General features: G+C 37.8%; 1 protein-coding gene across 1 annotated transcript in view; it reads right to left on the bottom strand.

The window, feature by feature from the left end:
- efna5a (ephrin-A5a) overlaps positions 1–20,935 on the bottom strand; it is a 66,549-nt gene extending 45,614 nt beyond the window's left edge. The window contains exon 1 of the mRNA XM_026940932.3: positions 19,951–20,935. Coding sequence (XP_026796733.1) covers positions 19,951–20,075 — 125 coding nt within the window. The 5' untranslated portion in view covers positions 20,076–20,935. The remainder of the gene's footprint in view (positions 1–19,950) is intronic.
- Positions 20,936–24,469: the final 3,534 nt, after the last annotated feature.

Genomic DNA, 24,469 nt, shown 5'->3' with positions numbered 1-24,469 from the left:
GGTGTTTATTGTAAAACTAGAAACATCGGTTTAACTAGTAAACTTTTTTCATTCACTAATTTGCTGCCCAAAAGTAGCAGTTATTTAGACACAGAGAATGAAAAGGAATGAAGCATGTGCCATTTTATTATTTATGGACTAACATATAATTGTGAATAAAAGGGTTTATTGAGCAACATATCTCATTAACTGGGTTGTACTCAATCTGGAGATCTGTAATCATACAAAACACAAGGCAATGCAAAAGCAGAAAGGCTTTTCTGTAGATCAGAGCAAAGGCTTTTCTGTAGGTCAGAAAGGGTTAAAGGCTTACAAACAGGGCAGGACGTGCCACATCTGATAAGTGTAATAGCAGAGCAACGTGCACTGTTAGCGATGTTAGCTGTAGCGTCTCCACCCTGTCTGCTCCCACATTTCCACCGCAAATAAAATGAGTGACTGTCGACTATGCGAGAGTGGGGACTCAAATTAAAATCATGCAGTGCCTCGCAATCATCTGAAGAGCATCTGGACTCACTGACGATCTCTGCACACCGTATCAGCCTCACACAGGAAGTGATGTCAAAAAACAAGACAGCAGTAATGAGAAACACAGGACTTGCAAAACTGAGGGAGGCAAAGTGGTATAATTAAAAAATATGAGTCATGTACTGCACAGGGAACAGCGAGTATGGTGGTGTACATGCAGAGGCTGCTGGGAAAAAGAGTCCAAGCATAGATGATAGATTATTATCAGTTCAGCAGGGTTACATGAGGACGGAAATTCAATATCTGATTTCATCTTAAATAAATCGCACTGCCACTTTATATCCGTACGCAGTGGATTCGACTGTAGATCATGTTCCTCACTGCCACAGTGTATTTATTGCCATGTCTATTGTAGTTCATATCTTGTACTTAATAATGTTTGTGCTAAATGTTATCCCTCTGCCCCGCTTGTGTAACTACACTGTCTACATACATCACATGCTGAATGTTGATCGAAACCAGAATTGAACCAAAAAGCACTTTATTTTATTGTATGCCTGAGTAAGAGTGGGGGATGTAGCCAATATATATTTTAAATGAATGGCAAATATTAAATATAAAGTACATGTACATTTATTTATTTAACATTTTTATGTCTTCTATTTTTTGTCTTAAAATTAACCTGTGTAGGAGTGCAGGATGTAGCCAAAAATGTCTATAATTTCACAAATGGCAGCTAGCTGTATACTATATACAGTATGTACATATAGAATAATGCAATATACTTTTAAGGATGGACAATTGTACATTTTCCTTAAGTTTTTTTAACTAATACTGAAAAGATATTTACACTCCATTTTAAAAAAGTTCCTTTTATAAACCTTGAATTTTGAATTTTATTTGTAAAGGCATGCGAACCATGATTTAAAAAAAAAAAGCTAAATTACGAGCCCCTTACGAACGATCTACCTCAAGAACCCAACAGTTCTGCAATTTCAAATCACAAGCTTCAAGGTTCCAGAACAGAACTGAACTAAAGTACCATGTGAGCAGGTAAAAGAGGCTGAGAACAAAACTGAGCCTGGATTCTGGCCAAATGTGAGCCATTTTATCCCACAGATATCTGATAGTCAGCCTTATAACACACTCAGTGGCCATAACGCAGAAATCAAACAGAGCTTTCTAGGAGGACCGATACCTCATTTCCACCACCAAGGTACTTGCTTCTGATCTGAGGACATTTTCACATATACACAGTTTAGAGAATGGAACCCTGGTGTGTTCTCGCCCTCTGTAATATTTTTCTGTAGACACGATGTGCAAACTGAGACAAAGGACAGAGCAGCAGCACTGCAGAAATGCCAGGAGTTTTGAAGACTAAATGTGAGCAAAACTAAGTATGCTAAAGATAAACGTTTTAAACTAGTTATTTATATAATCGGCAAATTATTTAATTAGTGCCAACTCTGTGTTCTCCATGCTCTAAAATTAAAAAAAATTGTTTTATGAGTAGGTTTTCAGCCTTATGCGTCCCTCAGCCATTTTTTTGGCTTTTGATTTGTTTAATTATGTGCAATGTGAAACCAAACCAAATAACAAACAAACCAAAAGAATTCATTTCACTCTGAATTGGATGTGGCAAATGGACTAATAGGCAGCAACAGAACTAATTCCAGCAACAGAATGCTGCTGTTTGGAAACCAAAATCTGGTGAGGTCAGTGGTTTGGAGATGGCATCGTTGCTTTGCCAATACAATGACTCGAGCAAGTTATTTACATAACTGGCATTAAAAATATGTAAACAGTGCCGAAGGGTTTGAAAATCATTGCTGGAAAAAAGGCAAATGTTACACTGTAGCTGTGAATCAACAGTGAGAGGAAGAAACAATTGTGAAAATTTTGCTGAAAATTGCAACAAAACACTATTTTCTTTCAAAAACAAAGGACTAAAAGCTGGAATATTAATATGTATCTCCCATCTTGTGTGTGATAATTGTCTATATGCTTTTTCACAAACTCCTACACCTGATTACGTAAATGTACAACTCTTACATGGCTGTAAATGTAGGCCGTTTTTTTTTTTTTTTTTTTTTTTATTCTCAAGAGATTTATCAGTACCTTAAACCCACGCATGCTCTGTGTTGGTGGAAAAGTTGTGGCAAAAGAGGCACATCTCACAGAGAGCGAAAGGTCTTCAGGAGTGAGTGCGTGTGTGTCTCTTACGAGGATACACACTCTCTTACTCTCAGACCATCTCAACAATTAAATGTGAACGCAGTAGCAGCTTCCAGTTTATGAACTTTTATATAAAACACCAAGCAAAGCAATCACGTGCTCTATATTCATTCCCTCCAAATCTGATTGGTCACCCAACATCTGCAGAGACCATATCTGTGCATCTATTGGTCGACATTTCTGACCACTCCCACTGATTTCTCCATTTGTGTGACCTAGTTCAAGAAAAGTGTGCACTCATTATAAGATAGTAACGAAGCTGCTATTCCAGCATCCAAGAGAATTCCTGAAGGATGATATCAATGAAAAATGAAACAATGCTGAAAATTTGATAATTAAAGGGTGAGTGCTTGAGAAAATGATACAATACTGAAAAAAAATCCACAGTTAATTTTCCATCAATGTCACTCAGGCAAAGAGGAATAATGCTGTAGGCTTTTTCCTTTTTTGGAAGTCAATGCATGCAGGCTGTACAGTAAATGCATGTTGCGTGTCCCATGTGCATCGCGTGTCTGCACCTCACCACCCGAGCTCACACATCCATGTGACTGAAGCCATGCTCACGCATTCAGTGCACTATTCCCCTTTTCACTTTGGGCCTTGAATCATTCCTGATGCTCAGAGGGGCATAACAGAGGACAAGTGAGCAAGTGAGAGTCACAGAAAGGTTGCATTTAACCCCTCAGTGCCAACACATATACAATAATGTAGAATAATAACTTTTTTTTTTTTTTTGCAAAACTGTATTTTTAACTTTGGAAGTGTTTCATTCAGGACTTCCTTGACACGCAATTCTTGATCAAATTTGCCCAAAATAAGGAATCATATAAATCATCTGTCTTTATATTGCCTTTAAATGGAGACTCTTTATTACAGAGTGTTCAAAACCTGCTAGAAATGCTGCCTACGTAGGCCATATAATAATTTGATTATAACAGTATATTGTATAATTGATTTTCAGGACAAGTCGATACTGCAAAGATGTGGAGAATAATAAAGCAGACAGACTCTAATAAAGTATAAATTAAGAAAAACAGAATGTGGAATTTATTTTCTTAGAAATCATTTGCTGGAGTAATTCAAAAGGATATATATATATATATATATATATATATATATATATATATATATATATATATATATATATATATATATATATAAACATTTCTTACTGTGGCTGCAGCACACAATTAATAGTTTTTTTTTTTTTCTTTAAAAAAATAATCAATCTATTTTAAATGCAGAGAATTTGAACTCACTAAATTGGAGACAAATTAAAGTGTAGATGAAATTCATATGTGTTAATGTTCAGTGGTATCACTGTAAATAATGTCTTAGCAATTTAAAATTAAATACATTTTTTTTTACATGAGAAGGAACTGTACATTGATCATTAAAATCCAAATTCACATCATGAACAGAAACTAACATGCTCAGACATCTATTTGTGCCAGAATGTTTATTTATTTATTTATTTATTTATTTATTTTGGGGGATAATTTTGTCCTGTGGTATTACAAGGATATTACAACATTGAAGGTCAGTATAAATTATATTACCGGTCAGAATTTGTAGTATTTTACACATTTATTTAATTTTGACATTTTTTTTATATTATTAATATATGGTTTTGTGAGCAATTGTGTTTACAATAGAAAGAAAGGGTTAAAAGGTCTTCAGTACTTTGTTCTTTTTCGAATAAAATTTAACACTTCCTTTCTTATTTTCTTTCCCAACTAAACTACAAGCATATATTCAATATTGTGGTGTTATTATTATACACAGGGTGTCCCAAAAGTATCCATACACAGGGGAAATGAAGACTTTTTAGCAAAATGTTTAACAAAATTTTTCATAGTTAGTTTATACTATATATATATATATATATATATATATATATATATATATATATATATATATATATATATATATATATATATATATATATACATTTTTTTTCAGATAGTCTTTAAGAATGCCTTTGACAAGAGAAGAACGTATTGAAATCATTCTCATGGCTGGATCTGGAAGCTGTTACAAGGTTGTGATGGACTGGTGCTGGTATTCATACTCCGCTATGTATGGAGACTTTTGGGACACCCTTTATAATATTTTGCTAATCTATTTCTATACCACAAAAATGATGAGCTGTTAAACACAACAGAACTTTTCACTAAATAAAGTGTGTGTGTGTGTATACACATATTAGCCCACTGTGAGGTCCAAACCTGGTCCTGACCCAAAAATAAATAAATAAATAAATAAATAAATAAATAAATAAATGGGGGGGGGGGGGGGGGGTCAGGTTATATTTGGCATTAATTAGCTACAGTGATCATTATATCAATGGCTGGTGCTCACAGAATATGTGTGTGTGTGTGTGTGTTGTGGGGAGGGAGACCCTTTGAAGAAAACTGATTTAAAAATGGCAACTTTATTTAAAAAATAAACTGTTTCTATTTGGTTACTATGGTTAAGGTTAGGGTTATGTTTAGGAGTAGCATAGTATTAATTAGTTGCATTAATAATAATGTCAACGGAGCATCCTCACAAGAATAGTCAAATGTGTGTGTGTGTGTGTGTGTGAGAGAGAGAGAGAGAGAAGGTATTTGTGTTTGCAGCAGAGCATAAAGTTACTTTATTTGATTCCTGAGCACATTCGCTGCTTATGTTTCCTTTATAGAGTCTCTGCAATATTTATGCACAGGACAGATGGCTTCCTTTACTTTATACCACAATCACTTTTTGACCTCTCTGGAAATTTACACTCAAATTTTCATCTGATTTTACAGTTTTTCAAATTCGTTTCAAATATTATTCTCTAACTTCTAAACTTCTGAAATCCAACTTCTAAATGTAAATCTGTGTAATGTGAATCTATTCATCATTAGCATAGTGTTTGGCATATGAGTGCTCTACGCTGATAGCAAAACAGGGTTCCTCAAGGGTTCTAGCTTTCCTAAGAGGTTCTAGCTTTTGTTTTGGGAATCTACACAGAACCTTTAAAAGTCTCTCACAGGGGCTTCTTTTTTATTTTAAAGAGTTTTTCAGTGCTTAGATAACTATTTCCCACCATAACGAACCATCCAGGTAATGCAAATAAAGTAGCTGGAAAATAATTTTTGTTTATCATTGCGCCAACAAAAAATGTTTTCAAAAAAACATCCAGGTAAAGGTTTAATTTCATGGCATCACACTACAGAACCTTTCCTGCTAACTTTATTGCAAAAAAAATATATATATTTTACAAAGTGAGGTCTGCTATTTTATTGGTAAATATTTCTACTTTCATAATAATAATGTGAGCGTATATGTGATTTACATTTTAATAATAATAATAATAATAATAAGTTACTTAAAGTGCAATTTTGCACATGGATTAATAAAAATATAATGATTAAAAATAATGGAATATAATGCACAAGGAGAAAATAAAAGCTTACGGAAAAATATAAGTATAAAAATGAGTGTAAGGAGTATTATGTGTTTAAATAATATTTTGATTATAATTTATTCTATGTTTAAACTAATTGTGTGTGTTTGAGTTACACTTTGTTGAAAGGAAGCTGAGTTTGTTAAGTATTTGCCAGGTATGTTTATTAATTGAAAAAATGTATATCCGTAATATTTTTAATATAAGTCTGTTGCGTTTGTGAGCTTCATTTTCAATGGTTTGGTTAATGCTGTATTATTGTTGTTGCTATAGTAACCTACCTCCAAACGGCTTCTGGTCACCTGCCTGAACCTGAAGCTGTGGTCATTATTAATAGTCTTTATTATTTGCAGTAGATGATCAAAGATAAGTGTAGAGGGATATAGTAGAAATTGTTTTCCTATTTGTGGTATGATTTCTTTTTTAATGAAACTAACCTCAGCAATCAACTAGGTACTGATATAGATAATAACATTCACAAAAGATCGCTCAAAATGAAAAAAAAACAAAAAAAAAACAATAAATGTGAGCACTGATACCTGTAATTTCTCAGCTTCCAAAGAAAATGGTCCCAACTGGTACATTCTTTGTATCCTGTATGCGATGTAGCCATATTTTTTTTGGTTAAAATTGATTTTGACAGTGGAATTAGCAGCAAGCATCCAGCAGACCTTAATTAGCAAGTATGTCTAACAGCACCATTTAATTCCACGCATTGCTTTGTCATCACTGTGGTCAAGTTTCAGTTTCTGGCCAGATTGAATCAGAGATTTTGTGAAAGTCAGGGTGTTATTCAGGCTGCTTTGAAGCAGGATGATCCTGACTAGCGTCTTTCTCGCCCCCATTGTTAATGAGACAAAGCCGAGGTGTTCACTCATTAGCACCTCTTTGTAATGTGACACTGCTGACTCACCTGTACAAAGCCCCTTTAACAAAACCCACTCCATGCTCACCATCACCAAACAGGCACTATTTCCCTCGTATTATGACAGCGACACTCCAGTTTATTTTCAGCCAGGCTGGAGTGAGGAGAATGACGTACTGTACTGCTGTATGAAAAACGCCAAGCTCGACTGACTGCATGCTGACATGTTCCTCCGGCTCAGTGTCAGGACCTGTTACTCCAGATGCCCTCTCCTCGTCTGCGAGTGTTTGCTGCCCGACGCACGCGATCTCCCTCTCAGCTCTGCGCTCGGCCGCCTTACCGCTTCGCTGCACCCTCTCATCGCATTACTTCTGCTATTCTAACTTTTCCATCAATTATGCACAAGAATAACTGAGGCCAGACCGGCACACAGGCATAAAGGAGAAGGAGGACACGCGTGCACGCTCCCTCTACCAGCGATACGAGTGCCAGGATGCCAGAACCGAGCAGCATGCTGGCACTTCCACGACACACGACGGCGCAAAGTTTCGGAATTTTATGTTATTTTATTTGGAAAGCTTTCACTCCAGTGTCCAAAGTGCTGCATCAATAATATTTCAAATTTGGCTGATACTGTGTGAGTCCTGCCAGCAAAAATGTCAAACTTGGTTTCCTGATGTGCCTTTTAAAAAAAAGCAGCTCTGCACAGGACACAAAATGGAGGCGAGTTACGAAATGGCTGCTTGCGTGCTTAGCCTCATCTCCGCTCTCTGTCCTTATAAAATACAACTATTTGACTCCGAAAAATAATAAATACTGTATTTAATACGCTGTCATATCGGCCAATATTAAACTCACACATGTTAATCGTAAAGACGTAAAACAAGCCCCAAAATGGAACAAAAAGTGGATAGAAAGTCGAGCCAAATGTAACACAGCACTGAGACAAAATGTCCACCCCGAAATTCCAATCATAGACGTCCTGACCTGTTTTTCCTCTAACGCTGCCCGTGAAGGCTTGCTGGCTCAACCTGACTTTGCAATCACAAACAGTTTTTAATACGTTATCTATCTCAAAGCTGTACTCAAATATGACACAAGAGAACGCTCTGAGTTTTTCCCTAAAGGGTAATAATTCGCTAAAAAAACTTCCTCAAACCAAGACTACAAAAATATTCTCACACAAGATTCTGCAGCTTTTTAATTACAGGTTTTTTTTAGTTACATCTACTTTGTTCAATCAGTTACTTTCAGAAAATTGCAGTAAAAAACAGCAGAGACATCCAGGATGGGTGTTAAACAAGAGCGTACAGTCCTTCCCTAGAAGCGCTGAATACATGACACAAACAGCACTCCAGTCAAGTGCAGCGACTTGGTTTTTAATTACATTTTAATGAACTGCTTGATAAAAATGACACCACGGTTCCCTCTGAGATGTTTTAATCAGAATAAAAATCTCGGTTACTGAAATAAAGTTTCAAAAACAATGTAATGCGAAACATGATGTTAGGTGTCGGAAATAGCATTTTGCTAAGTCAGCAGAAGTGATGATGGAACTGCCAGAATAAGGACCGAAGAGATGATCTAATATATCTTCAAACATTGTTACATGTAACATGAAACTCTCCAGGTATCTGAAAATAATCGAGGTGAAGACTGAAAACAATATCGTATAAGGTTATCATGCTTATATCATGCTTACATGGAGGCTTTGTATATGTTTTGCTTCCTCATAACTGATGGAAATATATCACTTTATTTAGCTAACTTTCGATTCCAATACATATCAACAGTCTACTATTATATGGCTGTTGCTATAGCTACATCTCAGAAAGTGTAATTAGCTCATTCTGTTCTTACAGAGCGTTCATGTCAATTTTGAAATACGGCAATTACGAGATCATGTAGACTGATCGCCTCGCACGCAGACAGTTATGTCTATGGAAACACAAACATTGCAAAGTTAAACAATATTATCAGTAAGCTATCACCGTCAGCACTAGAAAGTGATATACGTATAGCGTTAAATCCTGACCTAATGCTACATTCGACCAAAGCTCGTAACTCGGATTTTCGAAAGTCTGACTAGGACGAAAACAAAGAAAACGCCCCGTCAACTAAGAATTCCTGCTCCATAAGTTGGGAGTTCAGCACAACACATCAGAGATCAGCGTGACTGCTTAATCCATCGCTTAACATCGCAAATAAAGTTCTTTACTTTTAAATGAGCTTATAGCAGTATAAGCTTTAGCCCATAATCAACACATTAGTCGGTTAAATCTGCAACATTTATCGTACAGGTCACTGTTTTGTGAAATACTTCATCAACGTTAAAGTTATCACTAACATTAACTAGCTAGATTGTAGCTAGTTCATGAGCTTTTAGTGCTCGTACAGAGTTAAGACAAACATGGCATAAAATTTTTATTACCTTAACTGAGGAAGCCAATGCTGTTGTTTAAGCCTGTTTGTTTACAACATGATGTCACACACTAGTAATTTGAAAATTTCCACAAATTCCAAGTTTCCACCTGGTAAATGCAGGTTCAACATTTTAAATGGTTTTTAAAAGCCAGGTGCCTTTATTTACGCATTATAATTGCTTCAATGAAAACATGTTAAAATCTTTTAATTGTTGTTAAGTAAAAAAGGCAACTGAAAAGTGTACACACAGAACTTGTCGGAATTATGTTTGATGGCATGTTTGCGTAGTCTGAAGAGCACCAATTTACAACTGTAATAATGTTTTTGCAGATATTAAACAGAGAATGTATTTAAAGAAATGATACACCTGCTAGTCAATCAGAAAGGAGTATATTTGTGGTTATGGTATTCTTCCTAACGGCCGCCATATTAATTTTTAAAAATATCAAATATTTACTAAAATGTAAAAAATAAAATGCCAGGTGCATTGCTTTTTTTTTTAAAGTCAAAGCCTGATATTTTTTTTTTTTATTTAAAAAAAAAAAAAAAAGCATTTCTCTCTTTCAGCCAATGAACCTGGTAGAAGCGTTTAATATTTTCAGTATTTACTCAACATTCAGTCTTGAGTTTTCCTATTTCCTGCTTCCTATGACAGACACAACTCATCAATGAGCTCAACAGTGTTCCTTCTGTTAGTTCCTCTTGCCAAGTAGCTTAATTTTTATTAGCTTAGTCTGTCGGACAAATGCCTCCATCATTATTTCCTATTGCGATTAAATGTGCCGTAATGAAGAGCAACAAAGAGCTCTCGCTCTGCGCTTTCGCCTCAGCTGAATGTGCAGAGCAGTCGTTAGCGCACGCCATGTTTCCCTACAATGCACATCAAGCAGGTTTAGCCAACTTTAGGATCCTTTCAAGAACTTTATCGGGGTCTTTAGGGCCCGAGGTTGATGAATATGAATGGCCAGTGAGGTTGTGGCTCAGTGGAGGAGAGACAGAAGGGTGAAGGGGTTCAGAGGAAGTGTTTTGTGTCTCCGCACAATGGGCCGATGACCTCTTAAGCCCTTTAAAGTCTCTCTGTTAATACCTTCACCCAGACCTTCAAAGGAAGCGGAGAAGCCATTTCAACACTCACATTTTAAAGAGGAACTGAAAGTATGAGCAGTTTACTACGAGTAAACACGAAGGGATGAAAAACAGAAGAGTCCCAGGAGAGAGATGGATCACTAAGGCAACAAAACAAATCCTGATTTTTTTTTTTTTTTTGCTCTTTAAAGGAATAGTTGCATTGCTACAAACAGTCTTGTGACAAATTATTTTAGTGTGTGTGCCGAGATCATGAAAATCGCCTCAACATTTTCAGGTCTTTGATTTGAATTGATTTTTTCAGATCAGTTCTTTTTTTTTAAAAAATGACACATTTCAAAAAAACAATTATTTCTCAATCAGAAGCGACAGAGCTGCTTGCCACATTTTTGAAACATCCATTAAACTCCCATCTGGCGAACTGAATTATGGGATTTCCATCACTGTGAAGCACACACGCAGTGCTCGTGCAAACCTCTAACAGACAGCTGGGTTTTATTCTGTTTAATCAAACCCAGTGGTGGTGATGAGATTTTGAGGCATCCACAATAACAATATTGTGGAATATCGCTGTATATCGTATAACTATTAACCGGAACATGCCTACATCTTACAATCCTATTCAGCCATGACGAAATAAAAACGAGGTAAGGGGTCAGGCAGTCTCTCCATGTGAGAGGTCAATAAACAGCAGGATGTGCTGCTTCCCCTGCAGGAGGACTCGGCCCTTTTTGACTCACTGTGCAGGGATGCAGGATTGAAATGCACTCTTTTCCGGTCCAAATTAAAGCCACCGTAACGTTCTCTAAACTAACATTGACATGTAACTTTGGCAAATCAGCCCAATAAACTCTTAGAAAAAAAATCTTTCTAGAATTTCTCTTTTAGAAAAGGATTTCTCTTTTAGAAAAGGTTCCGAGTAGACCCTGGTTAGAAAGCTTAAACTTACACTAACTAAATAACCCTTGAGGAAGCATTTTATCGAGGATTGTTGAAGTGGGCAACATATAAGTAATAATCAGCGATTATTAATAAGCGAAAGAGTGGAGTTACCTGTACGACACCAAAGTTGATTATCTTCCTACAACAGCACATCTCAAAGTGTTTAATTCCTCTCACAAGACTGCAATTTGATCATGTGATTCAAATTTTTTTTTTATCTGTTTATAGTTACACCTAATGTTGTGAAACGTCCATGAAATATATACGTTCCTGTTACCATTTACATTATAGCAGCTATAAACTGCTGTTCCCTCACCAGCTTGTCATGTTACTGAGAAACCGTATCTGACGGATACAAAGACTCCTTCCAAAAATCCAAAATAAACGTTTTAATACAGAAAAGTACACTATATCATGAATTACAAGGTTTTTTTTTTTTAATCCATTTACAAAGCCCGCCATACAACGCTTTGTGTAAGTTGTTACTATAGAAATGATACCGTTTTTAGCACCCTAATATAAACCTGTTTTTTCCTTACTGTCAGCACTACTGTCAGAGCTGCTGTTATAGAAACTTAATCAACACCTTTTGACTAATCAGATTCACAAATTCAACACAGCTGTGGTATAAGGCAAAAATATTGTATTACAATATCATCACAAAGTATCAAAAACAGTACCGCGTTAAAAACCTACAGAAAATTATAGCTTCAGTGATATCTTCATTTAACATCTAAAAAATGTGAATTACTTCACAGGGAGCATAGAATCAAAATATATTTTAACACTGACGTCAGCTACTCGGCATTGAGAGTAACAGAACTGCAGAGTCGGTGAATGGTATGATTTTACTAATAATGTCACGATACTCTCTGGAAAGTGAATCGTGTCCTAATTTATCACAATATCAGTATTGTACTGCTGTATCGCCCAACCCCTATATAGCAAGGTCATTTTTTCTAATTCAAGGTAATCACAAAATAATAGCAAAGGATCCCAGCTAATCTGGCAACACTGACCCTGTGTCCCTTGAGAAAGTTCCAGTACTGGCGATACTGCCCGGGCCCCTCAGTTCCCATTTCCCCTTAGTCTATAAGGGCTGAGCCACTTCCAGACTATTTTTTATGCCCCTCCGTATGCCTACAAGCCCTGCTGTGCCCTTCCCGTGTGTACAAGCGTGCATACTTCAGACCCTGGCAAAGCTCCACTAAGCCACGAACAATGGCAGCCTTTCACACAGGTTGGGCACTAGCTGGGACACAGCCGAGCTCCTAAAACCCAGTCAATATTTGGTATTTGGACGCAAGTTTTTTTTTCTTTTTTAATCCAAGCAGAAACCAGGCAGCCACAGGGGAGTCAGGAACGGGAAAGAGGGGGAAAAACGGCAGGTAAACACGGTGAACAATGCTCACGCAGCACCAAACAACATCACAGAGCAGCTATCACAACATCGACTCTCCACAAACCGCAGAAAAGGGGGGCTTTGTGTTTTAATTGGAGATTAAAACTGAGCTGGAACATAAAGGAAAACATTTGAGGCCTTTCAACATGAGATGCAAAAGAGCAGGGCATTACAAGATATCCAGTAGAAAAAGATTTCACATTTCTCTAAAGGCCCACTACACATGCATTTAAACAAGGTGTGGCTCACTTGCAGGCCATAAATCTGTGAGATTTATAGGGAAAAGTGTTTCACATCTGTCACTCAGAGCTTCGGAAGGAATTATCCAGGATTAAAACAGCACCGTGGAACGGTTCCGCTCTTCCCGAGATCCTTCTCTCCAGCTGTTGAGTGCTTAGATCTATCTGATGGATCTCTTTGATGGCTGAAGGTATCAGCTTCCATGGCACCACATACACAAACACCCTGAAGATTAAGACTGGAATTTAATACTGATTCTCCACTGATCCATCCCTGAAGCAATAAATAAACAATGCTGATTGTCAATACTGGATGATTTCCTTGTAAAAGGAAAAAAAAAAAAACCCTGCAGAAATTTGCCTAACACAATAAATCAATCAGAAATCTAAGATTACTTTAACGACATATCTAACTTATGAAGTAATCAACCGTTTTTTTTTGTAAATCACGGTGGAAGAAGTGAGTCAGAAGAAATAATAAGCTTTCTTTCTCAGCACATAATTCTCAAGCCATGTGAAAATGAAGCAGGAGGCTTTTGAGGAAAAACTTGCCAACTTGAATTGACCCAAATTTTGTAATTGCAAGTGGGCCTGACCGCTTTTCTAACAGCCCCGAAACCCTGTGAGAGTGTAATGTGGGGACGGAGGGAGGGGGCACTCGCATCTGAATGGCTGCTGGGAGCTTCCACACACTTTAGCATTAAAACTAAAGCAGCAGTTCCTTTCTAAAGCCCCTAAAGAATTTCAACACTAGCCATTACCACAAAGCTCATTTTTAATATCAAACACAAAACGCAAAACGCTAGTAAAATGCACATTGTTTACTTTAGCCTGTGATTAAAATGAGAGGTAGATCAATCAATAATTTTTTGTTCTTTTATGGGTTTAAACAAACCAACAAACAAACACTTGGTCACTTGCTACTATACTATTGGGTGATATGGCAAAGATATTACATCTTCACTATACACAATATCACAGTATCATGGTATATCATTTTGCTGAGTAGGGCTGACAAGGGCCTCTATAGGTGCAGAGAAAAAATAGTTTTCCAAGTCAAGTCAAGTTTTACAGTATAAGGTTAAGAATAAAACACTCCGTGTCGTGTTGCTATAGAAAAACAGTCGATAATGGGGTGGTGTGATGGAGCACAGTTACCGTTACCACCGTGGTGTTGATTATTTTCCTATAACAGCATGTCTCCGAGTGTTTTATTCATCTTATAACACAGGAATTTACCAAGGATTCCAATTTTTATTTGTTAAAAAAACAACACATCATACTTTTAATCCAATTACAGTTACATTTAATGTTGTGGAACATCCAAAAACTAGTTAGTTCCTGTTATCACTTATGTTATAGCAGCTATAAACAAGTCATTCCCTCACCAGCCTCTGTGTTTCCTCTCTAATATGACAAAAATGCAGCTTTTCATCTTACTGCAATACTGCAAAGCATAAACTGCTCACTCCTGAAGACTTTTCCATGTCAGAAAAAAGACAGACAGCTTTACCTCAGCACTGACACTGGAGATTCCTTCCATAAATGCTAGATAAACATACTGTATAAAAAAAAATAAAAAGGTTGGGCATTTTCTTACAGTTTGTATGAAAATGAATGAAATATCCAACCACACTATCATTCCTCATAAAGAACGAAACGACTTAGCGCATCTGTTTCTTTAAAACATCATTAAAGTTATTAAAAGTCTAATTAAAACTCTTCTAATGCACATCATCACATTCAGCCACCAAACAGATGCATTAATATTTCACAGCATGCCTGGCTAAATCTTGGATTTGATCTCTTGTAACACTCTTTCTAATGTCTGTAATTTGTGCACATTAATGAGCTACGTTCAAAGATGCAGCTGCTACAGATCTGCTAAAGGGTTGGATGGAAGGCGGAAAAGTCATGATACAAGAATTTTAATCCGAAATGCTAAATAATTAGAGATCAAAACATCACATCGTCCACACTTTTTTACAAATTGCACGCTCTTTTTGAGCCGAGTTTAATGGCCTGCTGATAGCACGCAGCTTTAGCGTCAGTCGCTCTGATGAAAATTTCCGAGGAGAGGACGTGACTCCTTTCGGGTGGGGTTATGACTGACGGATGGCCAGATTTGGGGCCCCAAGGTCATGACAGACAGCACTGCTACATTATTCAGCTCAGCCAGATTTGGATTAGGCCACTGGGTGAGCGCATGAATGCGAATGAGAGACACTCATTTAGAGTAGCTCATTTATTTACCGGAGGGGCCTCATTGTGCCAAGACAAAACGCAGGCAGGGTGCCACTAACACACACACACACACAGCTAGCACCCCTGTGTGTGCACAGCCTCAGAGACATGGTTTGCCCCGAGGTTGCACCCTAACCAGAGCGCAGGACTGCTTCGTTGATGGTTAACACAGACCGCGGTGCTGTTAGTGCTAAATGCGCGAGCTCGGCATGCGCCCCTCTCATGAGCAAACCCCCGGCCGGGCCGCACCACTGCTCGGGGCCACTCCGGGCCTCAGTCTTTGTGTCCGCTCAGCATGGGGTGCAGGGCGCAGGGCGATGAGGGAGCCCCATGGCAACTGAGCAAGAAAACCTGGGAATGGGGAAGAGCTCGTTTCAGAAACAAACCATGGACTCCTGCAAAGAGCTGTGAACACTACGGCTGCCAGTTTAAATGCATTCTCAGGGCCAAACTTTTCTAAAAGGATGGGATAGTTAGGAGTTATATAATCCCTCTACAAGCAGGGGTTCTCCAACTTTTTGTAGGCAAAACAAATTTCGCACATTTTTCAAACTTTCAAGTATTAGCCTCATTATTTAAGTGTGTACAATACTATTTCCGCTATTTATAGGAGCCATAAAGCTTTTTTTATTCATGAACATTCCACCGATCCAACTTCATTTATCGGCAACTTGTTTTCGAGTTATTGAGGTTAAATCCATTAAATTCAACAGACCAGTCAAACAGGCTAATAAATATAAAAATCAGTGAATATAATAACTTTGATAATAACTGGTTTTGATTTTCATCACTGCAACTAAATTAAGAATCGCAGACCCTCTGGCTCTGCTTCACGGACCCCATTTGAGAAACATTATTCTGTAGTATTTCAATGGCTTCTGCACATTTTGATGCCTTATCATTTAGGCCTGAAAGTATAATTTTCTCCCAAAGTGCCAGTTCATGATTTTCTTAGACATCACTTATTTGATGTTAAAACTAGGAATGTGCCATTTTTTTCACAGACGATTTTAAAGCATTCTGTCCTTTTATCAGGATTCACAACATTGCCATAAATAAATATGATCAGATCAATGATTAACAATTTGTACGACATTAATGGGTATGAAAAGTTACAAAGGTTGAGGTTAAGGGCAGGTTTAGTGGTTATACATTTTATTCCAACTTTATTCTCATACAACCGAACGAAATCCAGCCACACTGTACTCGCACATTTACATCCAATCAATTTTTAACTAAGCATAGGTTATGTATTTAAATAAAAATTAATAAAAAAAAAGGCAATACTTTTCTCTCTTGAAGTTAATAAGACAAGTAAAAAAAAAAAAAAAACGCAGCTTGTCATGTTAGACCAATGTTAGAGAAACCACAAAGCGTTAATTACTCTGTACTGAAGACTTTCCTGTGTCAGAAAACTTACAGTTACAGCTTTACCTCTGTAACTGGAGACTCCTTCCATAAATACTAAATAAACATCTCCTTGAGGAAAACTTCACCCTATCAAGATTACATATTTTTATTTGTTAAATAACAAGAAATGTTTTTATTCTATGTTTTTTATTACTAGACTTATGTGGTGCGTCCACCATCCAGTGCCTGTGAATGAGCTGTTACTATAGAAACAATACTGTATTTTCCAACCTAGTCTCACACTTTTTTACTTTTAGTCATATAAAATCAAACGAAACACAATTTCATTCTAATTTTTAAAATAAACTCTGGGTTCTGCAATTCAGTAAATGTACTTGTTTTTTAAATCTTCTGCTGAACATGGAAATAGCACTGGAAATGCCTTCTCTGAGTAAGACACATGCGATGCTTCTTGAAATTTGTCCCAAATAAGGACCCGTAGAAAACAGGAAAAAAGTTTTGATGCAACCTGGACTCTATATCTCAGCAGCACAGACGCTGCCCTGAAAACCTGCTTGTCTCTGCAGTCTCCTCCTGATTTTTAAGTGACTATGATAACAGTATTAGAAAGTTTAAATACTGCAATATGTTGTATAACTCATCATCGGCACACACCTACTTAAAAAAAATACAACAGCAGAGCACCAGAACTCAGAGTAATGGCCGATACTTGATTCAATACCGTCTAATATTTTTCCCCCTATCTTGACTGTGGAATCGGTGTAAAAGCTGTTGCTGCCTAGACGCCCTGTTTGTCATTATTTTTCTTTTCAGCTAACGAGCTTAAGATGGAAATAATCCTGACTGAGCTACTTGACTTTGCATATGAAAAACACTGTTAGCTGACATCACACGACATCACCGGATCCAAAAATATGTCAAATCCCATTCAACAACATCCAGTGTTTTACCAATACTTGAGTTATATCACATGAGGATATGTTTGTTATTAAGGTCTACGTTCAGTTACACAGGCACACCAACATAACAAAAAACGTAAGATTAAAATGTCATAAGAAAGACTTTCCAGCTGGACTAATTAATAAGACCAAAGGGAGATGTTTCCAAAAAAAAAAAATCTATAAATGAACCCTAATGTACTTGTAGGCAAGATGGCAAAAACATTATATCACAGCTTTTGTAAGCAAAACAGCTGTGCCATGTGTAAAAACCTCTAAAAACAATGATTTTAATGATATTTTATTTCGCATCTACTAAAGTATGTTATTTACAAAAAAAAAAAAGTCACCACTTTCATATAAACCGATGTCAACCTCATGTAACATGCTCATTGTGAATAAAAGTAAATCAAATTACTTAATAAACAAAACTCCAAAAAATGTATTGTGTCGTATTTCATATCGTCACACTGACCTATTATTTTAAAGAGCCCTGAAAAGTAAGGATTTTTTTTTTCATTCCAGCAACTGCAGATGTGAGCTGCCGTGTATTATTATCGTGGCATTAAATGCACTTTCAGTTTTTTTTTTAAAGTACTAAACTGGGTTTTTAATGTACATAAATTTGTCACAGGGGTGTTGAACTCAAAAGTGAATGTTTTATATTTTTAAATAGAGGAATAATGCTGTATGGGAACATCGTTAGGCTTATAATTAGTCCTTAATGAATTGATGATGCATCTTTGAGAGCACATTTACATTGTTTGTACTTGACTGATTTACTGGCCTGCATTCGAACAACAACAACACTGTCAATGCAGGATCTAGGTGTGTGTGTGTGTGTGTGTGTGTGTGTGTGTGTGTGTGTGTGTGTGTGTGCGTGTGCGTGCTTGTGTCGAACCAAAATAAGATTCTACGCCATTTAAATGAAAATGTTTCATATTCTGCTGCTATGGTTGGGCAATACGACTTTATTATACCGCTACATTATTATATTCATATAACTCTAACTGACTCCTGTGTTACTCTCAGAAACAAGAAGCTAATTAAAAATGTATTTTTTTACCCAATGTCTCATTTTCTCTTCTTTTCTTAGCTAACTTGTAGTTTATTTTTATAAACGATAGGTAAAAGAAGCCTATCGATGCTGAAAAGCTCTACTGCACTCTGTTATCAAGCTTAGATATTGTAACACGTCACGTATTGTAAAATATCTTCAAGTATCGTGATACAATATTTCTACCACATCTGCGAATCTTTACAGTGTCTGCGGGTTTGCCGAGTTCTCTTCAACACGCAACTGCTTGTCATAAGAAATGTGTGAATGTTAATAATCGTGCAAATATAGCTTACAGAGCCTAAAGAGCCCTTGTATCAAGGTTCCTACACCGTCAGGAGAAGAAAGCACGCTGTATAGCATTTTGTTCACCATGGTACATATGATGGAAATGTTCCGTCAAAGGTAACATACAACTTTCCAACCTTAACAACATTCCTCTAGAGTTACGTTCTTCTCAGTAAAGGTATAAAAGATCTATCCTTGAGTTTGTACCTTACAACCCAGGTTAGAGTGTAAGCTATACACTGGGATATCAGCAGAAACAATGTGTATAGCATTTAAACAGAACAAAAATCCCATTTATTAAGTGAATAGTGTTCATAAGAGTGTAGATAATATTGGAAGATGTAATATAATACTGCATAAGTAGAGGTGAATATGTTTTAGGTGTTAATTACGCCTCTGCGCTGAGGATAAGAAAGTAACCTAGACAATGCAAGATGTCAAATAAAAAGTAATTCCATCAGGTTCCTGGTGGGTCTTTTAGAGGAACCTTTTAAAATCTCTTTCAGGAATCTTGTTGCAAAGGTTCCTAAAACATGATTTTATTTTTTTTTCTCCAAAGATTCCTACACTCTCAGAAATACAGGCACCAATCTGTACTTCTCCCTGTCGCTGGGGTGGTGCCATCCAGGGTAGATATTTGTGTCTTTAGTATAGTCTACATCTTTATACCTTTAGAAATTATTTAAGGTGGATAATTAGATAAGGATCATTTTACTCTAAAAGCTAATTAAAGGTAAAAACACATGCACCTTCCCATAAGATACAAAAGATGGTCCAGCCCAGTACTGCTTGCTACCTTTATTTGTCAGAGTGTAGTGGAGTCTTGTTCTTTTTTTTTTTATTATTATTACCAAGGTGTACTATAAGACTCTTTGCATGGTTGCATGAGCTCGGGTTAAAGGAGTAAGCCCTTTAACTCTAACCCTAACGTGTGTTTCCCGTTTCCGCGTGCACTCACCGGGGATTCGTGCGGTTCCAGTAGACGGCGTATCGGTCGGCTACGGCTTTAGCAGCAGGTTCTTCACCCAGCACCGACACCCACACTAACACAGCCCCGATCAGCAGCATCCCCACCGGAGCCATCTCCAGCAGCCTCAAGCGCGCAGCTCAGTCCTGATCCACGCACGCGGTACCGGGGTCTGTCCGGGGCACGAGCGCCGGGTGACAAAACAAAACACACCGGCAGCCAACTCACATGTGATCAACCCTTTCCTTAGTGAAGACTCCCACAGGTCTGTGCATGAACTGTTCCCACTCTGAGGATGTCCAAGAGCTGTTACAGTGCCAAAGGAGAGTTGTGGGAATGTAGAGTTTATTAAAGCTCTGCTGCAGCGACTGCGCGTGCCGGCTCTCAGGCTGTAGTCCGGGCGGAGTGGAAGCGCATCCCTTCTGAGAAACAGACTACAAAATCCACCCAAATCACCAGTGTTCACAGTCCCTCTTACAATCCTTTACAGGACACTTCCTCGTTCCTGCGCCACCGGCAAACTGTCTTACACGCGAGGAAACGATTGTACTGCGCACCTTCTCACACTGTGAGAGAAGGAAAGTTGCAAATTAAAACATGGCAAATCCGTGCATGCATGAACAACACACACACACACATGCAGGAAATCACGAGGGCAGAGTGTGTGTGTGTGTGTGAGAGAGAGAGAGAGAGAGAGAGCTGCTCCCGGTGCTCTGGTCCTGCTTCAAGCGCAGTTTGGTTCTCCGCGTCGCCTCCAAACTGAACAGACAACGAGAAACAAACCAGAACCCCGCAAACACACAACACGCACCGCGCTGAAAAACGGCTGAAAGAGCGCGGAATCGCACTGAGCAGACTGGATTTACAGATCCTGAAAAGCGTAAAGTCACTGAACCGGAGCGGAGGGACAGAGAAACTGCGTGGCGCACAGCAGCGGAGCTGATCCGAGTGAAGCGCCGAGCGCGTGAAAGCCGCACGAGAGAGGGAGAGAGAGAGAGAGAGAGAGAGAGAGGGAGAGAGAGAGAGAGGGAGAGGGAGAGAGGGAGAGAGAGCAGGAGGGAGGGGGCGCCCTTTAGGCCTTACCGGGCTGCATTTCGGAATGATCTCGCTTTCCAAAAAGCCAGTAAAGAGGGAACGACTGCGTCCTTGTGAGCTGCTCAGAACCTAGAAACGTACAATCAATAAATGCATCATGAAGCCAATTAACAAAGAACAGAATACAAATACAAATAAATAAACAAATAATGAAATAACTCATGAATTTGGGACATGGAGTCTTACAAAGTGTCCCTCTCTGGTGGATCCCTTAAAGCCTTAAAGTGAGTTTATAATTTTGTTGCAGTGGTGGAAACCCATCTTTTTGAAATTTATGGAATGGAAACTTATGACAATTTTAATTTAAAAAATAAATAAATAAACGTTGTATGGATGGAAAGTTCAGAAATAAAACTCTCTTGTTCAAGACTCTTATAATAAAATAGCCAGACTCTCATTTTATGTGTAAATAATGTGCCTATATTTATTATTATTATTATTATTATTATTATTATTATTATTATTATTTAAGAAATATGTGCTCAGGGGTCCATGGATTTTTTTACCTTACAGATTCTATGTAAACCCTACAACCAAGAGATTCCCTAGCCAAGAACCATTAATTATCCAATGAACCCTTAAAGAAGCTTTATTTACACAATAAACTGTTCAAGCAGGTTCCGGTTAGTGCAGTTACACTCCACCCAAGAAACTGGGGAATATAGATACACATTCAAAAGAGGCTTGTGTTCATCATGTTTACAAAATGATTCCACATGAATCAGACAGTCTCGTCAGGTATTCATCATTTCAAAAGTCATTTTCTAAGTAATGTACCAATGCATCTGAAGAAAATGTTGATATTCCAGGCGGGTTTGTTTTGTTGTCACCTAGAAAAGAGTTAACATTGACCTAGCTGGTTAAATCGATAGCATCAGATATTAGATACCTTCTAGCTTGGCGTCCATGTTCTCAAAACTTGAACAACAGGCATAATCATGTGTCATCCTTCTTTTGTTGAAAGCACAGAATGGGGCGGCATGATGGCACAGTGGAGTGTCACGTGTTTTCCCCACGTGGGTTTTCTCTGGGTTCTCTAGTTTACTCCCACTGCTCAAAAATATGCGTTTGATAGGTGGTTTGACTACACTAAATTGCCCATAGGTGTGAATGTGTGTGTGTGTGTGTGTGTGTGTGTGTGCATGGAGCCCTGCAATGGACTGGCATCTAGTTGGGTGAAGTCTTGCAACAAGTGTTACCAGGATTGGTTCTGGATCAACCAGGACTGTAACCACAATAAAGCAGTTACGGAAGGTGAATGAATGAATGAATGAATTTGAAAGCAACTATTACTTAAAAAAATAGTTTTATTACTATTAATATTTTAAATATAAATAATAAATTAATTAAAGAAAAAAGCAAACAAAAACACACAAACAAATTAATAAATAAATAAATAAAATAAACAAAGTATTTTTGTATTTTTCAGGAACATATTTTTTGTAATGTTACATCAGATCCTGCCAAGAAATGTTACTGAATATGCTAGATGTTCTCTGTTAGTAAATGCACAGTTTTTGCTGTTCCTCAACTAACCCTGTCAGTAAATTAGGCTCATTTTGAATGCACACTCTTTGTAAGACAAGTCTGTCAAAATAAAATTAGTTCAATTTGCGTAAATGCCATTACCAAAAGCAAGCTTTATCCTTAGATGTGTTATTTTTTTACATGCAAGTCGTCTACATGATGTGTCACTGAGCTGAAAATTGTGATTACACCAGATCTTATCGCTTCCTTCCGCCAGAGTTGTAACACAGCACTGAAACTGACACCTCCAGGTGTGTTTGGGGTCTGTGAAGCCCACACACGCCCCGCAGTGGAGCCTGAGGAAAAGCATGCATATGTCTCTCTCTCTCTCTTTGTGTATGTGGGTGTGTGTGTGTGTGTTGGTACTCACTCAGAACAATGACTCTCTCTCTCTCTCTCTCTCTCACACACACACACACACAGAAGAACTGCAGACTGTACTCTTATTTACAGTAGTAAAAGCTGACACACTGACTAAATGGCCAGCTGCTTCAGGCACTGGAGGACACATGGACCACCTCTGTCTACAGGGGACAGAAAGCACAATTTACACTAAAATGATCTCATGTTCATTCAGATGAGACCGTCATTCAAATGCACCAACCTCGTTTATTTGATTGGATTTTATTTGCAGGCAATAAATGTGTCCTGACAAGCATAACTAAAACAAATCTAAATATAAATCTATAAAACATGACAGAACCCCCTCACCCCCCCACCCCCACCCACTGTGGAGATGGTACACTCCATCCCTAATCAATAGTCTACACAGAGTTATGGTTAGGGTGGATGGAAGCTGTGCTTCAGCTGTTCAAAGCTAATCTAGTGAATAATTCAGGCCATGACTCTCTCTGGCCTTTTCAATAAGAGGCTGTATAATATCATAGCATGTAGCATGTGTCTTAAAATGAGTCTTAGTTGATATAGAGTTTAAAAAAAGGCAAAAAAAAATTAATGGTCTGTCCACTATGGGGCATCCTGCAAGGTCCACCAGTCTCAGTGTATAAATGACCATAAAAACCTGCAAACATTTCTCTATAATGTTCATTCATTCATTCGTCTTCAGTATGAGCGTTATCCAGGTGACACTGAGTTCGGTGAATGTCCGGGGAAACACTGGGCACATGGATGGGACGCTAGTCCATCGCTAGGCACCATTCACACATTCAATCACACCTAGGGTCAACTTAGCATAGCCACTCTGCCTACCTGCATGTGGACAAAGAAAGAACCCGAAAGAAAACTATGCGAAAGAAACCCGAACCCATAACCGTGGGGCTGTGAGGCAGCTAAGCTACCCACTGTAACACAGTTCCGCCTCAATGTAATGTTTAATTTGAAAACAACTGGAAACTTTAAACTTGTGCTTTTCTATTGACACAATAACACAGAAGATATTAACATCTACGACTAAAAACATAGCTAGTCAACTGGCTGCCACCTTAAGAAAATCTGTGATGGAAATATCTAACATCAAACTGAACAATTAACAGTGTACAATAATATTCTTTGAAAAATACCACATAAGCACAACAATGGCTGCTATGTAAGGAATAAACCACTCTATGCCATGCTGTTATAGGAAAATAATCAACAATGAGGTGGTGTGATAAAGCGGAGTTACAGTTATCACCCTGAACTTGATTTATTTTCCTATAACAGCATGTCCTGATGTGTTTTATTCCTCCTATACTACAGCAATTTGCCAATACAGTATTATGTCTGCAAGTCAATAACAAGTTCCTGTTATCACTTACATTATAGCAGCTCTTTTTCTCTCTTTTAAGGTTAGTATGACAAAAAAGTGAAGCCTAAACCCCTCCTGAAGACTTTCCTCTGATGGAAAACTTAGAGCTCTGACTATTTCAAAGCACTGACACTGGAGACT

Source organism: Pangasianodon hypophthalmus, chromosome 15, assembly GCF_027358585.1.
Source record: "Pangasianodon hypophthalmus isolate fPanHyp1 chromosome 15, fPanHyp1.pri, whole genome shotgun sequence".
NCBI lineage: Eukaryota > Metazoa > Chordata > Actinopteri > Siluriformes > Pangasiidae > Pangasianodon > Pangasianodon hypophthalmus.
The sequence above is the reverse complement of the archived record's forward strand: the minus strand, read 5'-3'. Positions and strand labels throughout refer to the sequence as shown.